Below are 8,178 nucleotides of genomic sequence, written 5' to 3' on the forward strand. Positions count from 1 at the left end.
CATTAATTTATTTTAACATTTATATTTTTGAACAAAAAAAATCACAAAAACAGCTACAAAAGAGAGTAAATAATAATATTACCGTAAATATAAGACATGTTACAAAAATCGTTCCTCATTATCGTTCACGTTCAGAAAAGAAAGAACATTCGTATTTAAGGAATTTAAAATGCCTCAATCAATACAATCATTTGAGCTCATATTAAAAACGCTAATCTTCCAGCAACATACACTATTTTTGCTATATTTTTAGGCCCCCCACAGACGGGAGACAAAACTGTTTTGTCTCCGTCGCTCGGTCTATGGGCTAGTATGAAGGTGCGCACACGAGGCGACGCAACTTTTCATACAAATATGAAAGTCGCCGAGCAACTTTGTCGCCCGTGTGCGCGGAGCCTTACCAGCTTACCACCGAATAGCTTTGACATCTGTCATGGACGCACGTCATGTGCACGTCATAATAGGATAGTGTTCAAGTGAAAGTTTTTATGATAGAACATACGGATTTTTAACGAATAGGAATTTAATTCTGTTTAATGAAGTACATTAGTACTGTTTTAAGCAATGTTTTGTGTATTCAAATGTACGAAATAAACATTTTTACGATGTGAACGTAACAGAGTTTCAAATATGGCGCTATTCAAATGTCAACAAATTCTAGCTGCTGATTGGTACAATGAGTTGCCACCCCTCTTATTAATTGGTCGATATTATAACCCGAAGGACCCCGATACAATCTTCGGCTAAATTCGTTTCGACGCCGTGTAGCACCTAGCCGTAGGTATATTATTGTGTGGCTTGCTTTCCTCTGCGTCGCGGGAGAAAATCTACTGACTTCAAGAAAATGGCAGATATCAGCAAGGAAGAACTTGAAAAAGAGATTGCAAGTAAGTTGAACACCTAAAGTAACATATTTTTCACATTTTCCTTTCAAAATCTAGACTTTGGGAGTATTTTGAGCTGAAAAAGTGCTAGGTTACGGACTTGCCCGGGCACCGCGTAATGGCTTCCTACATTGTTCAAGGGAACTTATTATTCACTTCCTTCTTATTGAAATATCTCTGATAGTAAAAGGATTGAACGAAAATGTTTCAAGTGAAAGTTGTTAGATATTAATGTGCGGAGTTTTCCAGCAGATTCCCTTTATTTTAGGCTTCCTAAATAAGCTTGCCCACTGGTGGTTTATTTTTGTACAACGCATAACTTGCATCACGATGCTCCACGTATGTAGCGCTGCAATGGCGGCCTATTTGCATTAACTTGCTTTACAAAATGGTGCGCACTACCATATGGAGTAGTTCTTACATGAAACATTTTATTTGAAATGCTTTATTTTATGGATTATTGGTTATTTTTGTGAATAAAGTTGATGTTTTGTCATTTCTAAAGGCGGCCATTGTTACGTTCCGAATCGCTCATCGATCGTTTATCCGACGCGTAGCCTTCTTATGATAAGTAGGCATTCTTAAAATTTAATGCTTATTTTATGAGCATTTCGGAATTCGGAACGAATTTGATAGTTTGAAACAAAGTTGTATTGCTTGTATGATTATTTTTATCTTGCTTACTTCTAGCTTTGTTATCGGAGAATTTTAATAGCATTTCCTTCCATTGTTGTAGTTGAGAGTAAAAGGCACTAAGGATAAACTTGATACCTACTTAGTATAACATCTCAGAACTTTAATGTTAAGCTAAACTGTTTAATTTTTCTTAGAATACATTTACATGACAAAAAAATCTCTGTTCTGTAGTGGTACAATTGATGTTTTACCTACCTTACTCAAATCAAACCAAGACTGGTAAAATAACTAAGCTGACAAAAATGAAACATAACTGTATATATAATTTATTTTTAAAAACCCTTTTGTTCCTCTTGAAACCGTTTCTTAACAAAGGTAGAGTAAATGCCTTTTAGCATTAAGTTTGATATTTACACAATTTTTTAAATAAAATTCACATGTTCAAGTAAAAAAGTTCTAACTTATTTCCATCACCCACAGAGATCCTCGAAAATGCCAACCTGGCGAACACATCGTCCAAGAAGGTGCGTCAAAAGCTGGAGAAGAGCTTCGACTGTGACCTGAGCGATAAGAGGAAGCTGATCGACCAGCTAGTCATGGACTATGTAAATAGCAAGGAGGATGAAGGCTCCGCTGAGGAGGAGGTAAGTTATTTGTACATAGTGTAACATGAAAACACTGAAAGGTTTTAACAATGTATTCCGAATCACATTTATAAGGGTGTTAAAGATCATATAAACTTTTGTGGAAGTAGGATCCTCAACAATGCAACCTGTTGGCTATTTTTAAAGACACACACGGGTTGACTGCGATAAAATAACATTATTATCTTTTACTCAACGTTTCGGCCAGGTTGCACTAGCCATGGTCGCGTAAGACCGTCCCAGCGAAATGTCAATGGAGATGTAAACAACACCAAACCCACCAGACCCGTGTGTGTCTTTAAAAATATATACAAAACGCGAGAACTTTGTGTTATATTGCAAACCTGTTGACTATCAAGATTTTAATCCATTTTGGTATTTTTTTAACAGGAAGAGGAGGAAGAGGTAGAAGAAGTAAAGAAGCCCGCAAAGCGAGCGCCGCCCAAGGCCAAGAAACGCAAGGAGAGCTCAGATGATGGCTCCGGCAGCGACTCAGATGAGGTAAAGCTGGCATGCATGTGTGGCTCTTATAGTCTGTATCTTTAGGTATTTAAATAAATGTAAAAAATCTACCCTCAAAAAGCTTCTCCCAGTTGGGGGTAAATAAAATCATTACACGACCAAAATACGAAAGTTACAAGTTACAGGTCCGCTTGGGTTTTGTACGGTTGAGTACACAAACATCTTTGCAGGCCAACATGCCAGAAAAGATATTAAGAATGTTGGTTTGTAAAGGTGTTTGTGAACTCGACTGTACTTGGGTGGTTAACCGACAAATGTTGTAAATTATTTGTTTAAATTTGTTCTTTTAAATTGTACCTAAAAGTACAGAGTATAGGTTACCTAAAACATTTAATTATTGGTGTGTAGTTTCAGTTCAGTCCTATATCTCCTAGTTATTAAATTTTCATGACTTAACTAAAATTTGTGCCTGATGTACTCATACTTATTTTTGTTAATTTTGCAGAAACCAGCGCCCAAAAAGAAGGGCCGTAAGAAGAAGGGATCCGATGATGACGACGACTGGGGCAAGAAGAAGGAGAAGACTCCTAAGGCTAAGAAGGTATGTACAAAAAGCATAGATATAAGAGCATGCACACAAAGCACAAAATGTTGTGTGTCCAAATTAGTATCTAATTAGGTATTTTTAGGGTTCCGTAGTCAACTAGGAACCCTTATAGTTTCGCCATGTCTGTCTGTCCGTCCGTCCGTCCGTCCGTCCGTCCGTCCGCGGATAATCTCAGTAACCGTTAGCACTAGACAGCTGAAATTTGGTACCAATATGTATATCAATCACGCCAACAAAGTGCAAAAATAAAAAATGGAAAAAAATGTTTCATTAGGGTACCCCCCCCTACATGTAAAGTGGGGGCTGAATTTTTTTTTATTCCAACCCCAACGTGTGATATATTGTTGGATAGGTATTTAAAAATGAATAAGGGTTTACTAAGATCGTTTTTTGATAATATTAATATTTTCGGAAATAATCGCTCCTAAAGGAAAAAAAGTGCGTCCCCCCCCCTCTAACTTTTGAACCATATGTTTAAAAAATATGAAAAAAATTACAAAAGTAGAACTTTATACAGACTTTCTAGGAAAATTGTTTTGAACTTGATAGGTTCAGTAGTTTTTGAGAAAAATACGGAAAACTACGGAACCCTACACTGAGCGTGGCCCGACACGCTCTTGGCCGGTTTTTTATGTTTTCGTGGGCTTCCACCTACTAAAATTGACGCGCAAAAGCTGTAAGGACGGACTACTTAGTCGTTTTGACCATAGCTGGGCACCGTTAATCAAATAGTTAACTTCGTTAATCGCTAATCCGTTACTAAAAAAGTTAACTTCGTTAATCGTTAAAGCGATACATTTCGACAAATTTAACGTAAGTTAAAGTTAATCGTTAATCCGTTAACACGTGAAAAAAAATGAACTTTTTAAATATTTAGTTGCATCAGTATCCACTATAACGTATTATATTTCTGTAAAAGGCCGAAGTACAGCTAGCCTATTGAACTCTAGGCTGCACGTGGAAGGCAGCGATCGCCTGAGCTACTGCCAAGAGCTGTGTCAGGAGAGATGCTGGTGGTGACGGGACTGTTGTGGCACTTTGGGCGGTAGAGGCTAGGGAAGCGAATGTGGTCGTAAATAGGGCTCGAATTTGCTGCCCTATCACTACAACAGTCGCCATGGTAAAGCTTAGGATTCACCGAATCAAAGTTAGTAAAATCCAATCCATGTGAAGAATACTTTTTTAGGTAATATTTTGGACTTTTAGCAATCGACATCGGTAAAACCTAGGATTTAAACCGGCATTTCGCAGCGCAGATGGCGCCTGTGCCCTACTAGATTAACGATTAACGGACTCTGAGAAATTTAACGGAAGTTATTAACGAGTCCGTTAACATTTTTTCAAGTTAACTTAAAAGTTAATCCGTTAATCGAAATGTTAACTTCGTTAATTAACGATTAACGGATTAACGAGTTAATGCCCAGCTATGGTTTTGACGGAAGTTCGGAGACGTTATGGAGAGTAAATAGGGATCTTTCCACGCAAGCATTGCTTTTGGCTGGAATCCGCAAAACGCAAGCCTTGGCTCCGGGCGCCCGGTTCACTCATCGTCGAAAATGAGCTATGAGCGGCTGGTTTGAGCTGAGGGAGCGAGGCCACAAGGGTCGCTGAAAATAAGAAGGAGAGGCCCTTTACACCTCTAGGGTGCCTTAGGACTACAACAACATGTAGAGTAAACGGCGATAAATAATGCATATGCGTCTATGGAAAGAGACAACGCTCTACAAAGATGAAAAACCGATTATCGCCGGGTACTGTAGATGCTTTCTTTTGGTCGGTCTATGGTATATATGAAATCTTTGTGTAAGATCAAAGATGGTATAAGAAACTTTTTCGGACTTCCGATAATAGCAAAAAGTGTTCTTTTCTTTTACAATGGTCTCAAAAAAGTGTACCCACATCTCGCTCGACTAATAATCACACTAGGCACTAGGCAGCCTTCAGAATAGTCGTTAAATATACTTAAAATTGCAAACGGGACTTAATCACTATGTTTTTGAAACCAACCTCCGAGGTTTCAAAGACTGCATTAAAACGTCGGAGGTTGGTTTTAGAAACATAGTTTTACGCTATTAAGTCCCGTTTGTAATTTTAAATATGTGTAAAAACCGTGAAAGTCTGAAAGATTAAATCAGTTTTTACAAAATAAAATTAACATACATACATACAATCACGCCTGTTTCCCAGAGGGGTAGGCAGAGATCACGTATTTCCATTTACTACGATCCTGACAAACCACTTTCGCTTCACACACTTTCATAACGTTTCTCATACACGCTCGTCGGTTTCGAGTACTTCTGACCTGGCCTTTTTGCAATATTTCCCCGATTTGATCAAGAAAAGTTCGTCTAGGTCTTCTACTTCCGACTGACCCACCCTTTTTCATAAACTTTCTTCGTTAAGTTCTTTGTTCATAATTACTTTTAAAATCGGAACTTAATCGCGTATGACTACATATTAAACTGACCTCCAACGTTTCAGGGACGGCGTTGTCCCTGTGGTCTCGGAGAAGGTCTTCTTATAGTCATACGCGATTAAGTCCCGATTTTAAAAGTAATTATGTGTAATTATCGTGAAAGTTCTTTGTTTTTTTATTTTAATTTGTTACTACAATATCGCATCGGTCCATCCTGTAATGTTTTTTTTTTTTTTCAATTTTTTTTTAAAGGACCTTTATAAAAATTACATATCGGCCGTAATGATATTTGTGTGTGTGAATAAAAAAAATTAATCTCTCATCTACATGCCCGAACCACGGAAAAAAATTGTAATAATGTTATTTTCTGAAACATGCAATGAAATATTGTCTTTACGTTCCTTAAAATGGGCTGGGAAGTATCGCTTTTTGGGCGCAACAACTCGAGGACTGTAAAGGGATTTCATATTATTTTTTAGGCCTAGGCCTGCAAAGTAACTTTTTTTTTATAAAATATTGTCCTTTAGAGCATTTTTATTTTATTTCATTGTATGTTTGAGAAAAGCACTATACATGCCTCGGCGTGAAAATGGATTCTCGGCCTCGTATCCCTATCCGTATATACCCACTATACGGGCTATACCCACTTGGCCGGAAATCCTCATTTTCCCGGCCTCTGATGTAATGTATTATTGCAGGCCGGAGGCCGCGGCAAGGGCGGCGGCTACACGCGCGCCTACAAGCTGTCCCCCGCGCTGGCCGGCCTCATGGGCGAGGACGAGATGGCGCGCCACGAGGTGGTGAAGCGCGTGTGGGCCATGATCAAGGAGAAGAACCTCTACGACCCCAACAACAAGCAGTTCGCCATCTGTGACGACGCGCTCTACAAGGTATGTGCTTATTTATTACTGAAGCAATTCAACATTATTGATAAATTGGTGAGTACTTTTTCTTGCCTGTTATTGCCATGGTTACCGTCTCCTGAGTCACGCTGGTTTTATGCAAAATTATGCTATTTAAACTATGCAAACATGCATTTTGCTGGTGTTACTGTTAACAAGCCCTTTTTTTAATTTGCCACCTACAAACATGGACTACACGCGTGCTTGCATAATTTCCGTAGCATAATTTTGCATAAAACTAGCGTAACTCAAGGGACCGTAACCATGGCAATAACAGTCAAAAGTAGTAAGATCTTTGGTTCACTGAGCCAGTGAAGTAACACAAATAAGTACCTACGTTTTCGCATTATCCGATCCGATATCGGATGTAGGAAGGATTTAAAGGGCATAAATCAAATATTGCGCCTTTTATATATGGGATATTGGTCCTACATCCGACATCGGATCGGATAATGTGAAAACGCACTAACTTTAAACACGTTAATGATCCAGTTTTTGCAGTTTCATTCTCATGGTTAAAATGGTTTAAATTTGAGACATTTGAGCGCATCTTTTCAACTTCGCAAAAGAAAATTTCAAATTCTATAATAAGCCCCCTTTTCTATTTTTTCAGGTAATCGGAACGAAACGCTTCAGAACCTTTGGTATGATGAAATACTTGAAGACGCACTTCTTGGACGAGTAATGCAAGTTTTATACTGTATCAAGAAATCACACTCATCCACCCGTTTACAGAGGGACTATTCAAAACCGTTTGGAAAAACTTTTAAAAAGATGTAAATAAAGGCCAGTCGTCAGTTGTGCAGATATTTTTGATTAGTAATTATACTAATGTTTTTTTTTAATGGATGAGTGTGTTCAATGCTGCAAATTTTAAGATTCCTAGAAATGCGACCGCTTTTCATCAGGCGGGCTGTATACCTGTTTGCCACAGACGTGGTATAAAAAAAATGCCATTAAGTCATTATAATGCATTTATCATTTAAGCTAGCTGCATAAAATGGTCTAAAATCAACTTATAAATGTTTACGGATCAATGTAAACGTGTGCTACTCTGCGGCGGCGCCACCATAATGAAATTCAACTAATTATATGTTAAAATGATGTTCGTAAGACGTACAGTATGTACGTATAATGTTATGACTGTACCTATAGCGGGAAACGAAATAATGGGCTTTTATTGTGGCGCCGCTGCAGAGGATGCTCTGCAGCGGCGCCACTCAGTTCTCATAGATAGATATGACATCATCTACTTTTTTCTCATGGAAATTGATGTACCAATGCTGTTTATTATGTACGTATTGAAAAAATCACTATAACTTAGTAAATTTATGTACTTTCAGTAATTCCGCATTCCGCCTGAACGGTATGAGCTAGTATGTAAGGAGGTGTACTTACGGGTAAGCGAGAGGGAGATATGTTCCTTCCCGCTCGCTCCCGCGCTCGGCGCGTTTCGTTCTAGGTTTCAATAATTATTATTAAATTTATGCCCCTGTTGTACACTTTGCTTTTTACTTCGATTGCGAGGAATTAATTATATTTTTCTCGGCAATTTACACCACGAAATTGTCGTAAAGCGAAAGAACATAATAGGTACATAAGATAACCAATTCCCGCCAACTTTTTT

At 38.3% G+C, this 8,178-nt stretch overlaps 1 protein-coding gene across 1 annotated transcript; it reads left to right on the plus strand.

Annotated features, from left to right (window-relative positions):
* The first annotated feature begins 743 nt into the window (after window positions 1-743).
* LOC125238390 (upstream activation factor subunit spp27) lies at window positions 744-7,587 on the plus strand. The gene is made up of 6 exons (XM_048145703.1): window positions 744-887; window positions 2,001-2,164; window positions 2,555-2,665; window positions 3,132-3,227; window positions 6,348-6,539; window positions 7,165-7,587. The coding sequence occupies exons 1-6, from the start codon at window positions 845-847 to the stop codon at window positions 7,234-7,236; spliced, it is 678 nt and encodes a 225-aa protein (XP_048001660.1). The 5' UTR covers window positions 744-844; the 3' UTR covers window positions 7,237-7,587.
* The last annotated feature ends 591 nt before the right edge of the window (window positions 7,588-8,178 follow it).

Source organism: Leguminivora glycinivorella, chromosome 23 (assembly GCF_023078275.1).
Source record: "Leguminivora glycinivorella isolate SPB_JAAS2020 chromosome 23, LegGlyc_1.1, whole genome shotgun sequence".
Taxonomy (NCBI): Eukaryota; Metazoa; Arthropoda; class Insecta; order Lepidoptera; family Tortricidae; genus Leguminivora; species Leguminivora glycinivorella.

Bases quoted from the DNA above. Each gene is read 5' to 3' on its own strand.
- LOC125238390 (XM_048145703.1), top strand. From the start codon at position 845: ATGGCAGATATCAGCAAGGAAGAACTTGAAAAAGAGATTGCAA. The intron at 2,165-2,554 runs GTAAGTTATTTG...TTTTTTTAACAG, and splicing joins AAGGCTCCGCTGAGGAGGAG to GAAGAGGAGGAAGAGGTAGA. The intron at 6,540-7,164 runs GTATGTGCTTAT...CTATTTTTTCAG, and splicing joins GTGACGACGCGCTCTACAAG to GTAATCGGAACGAAACGCTT.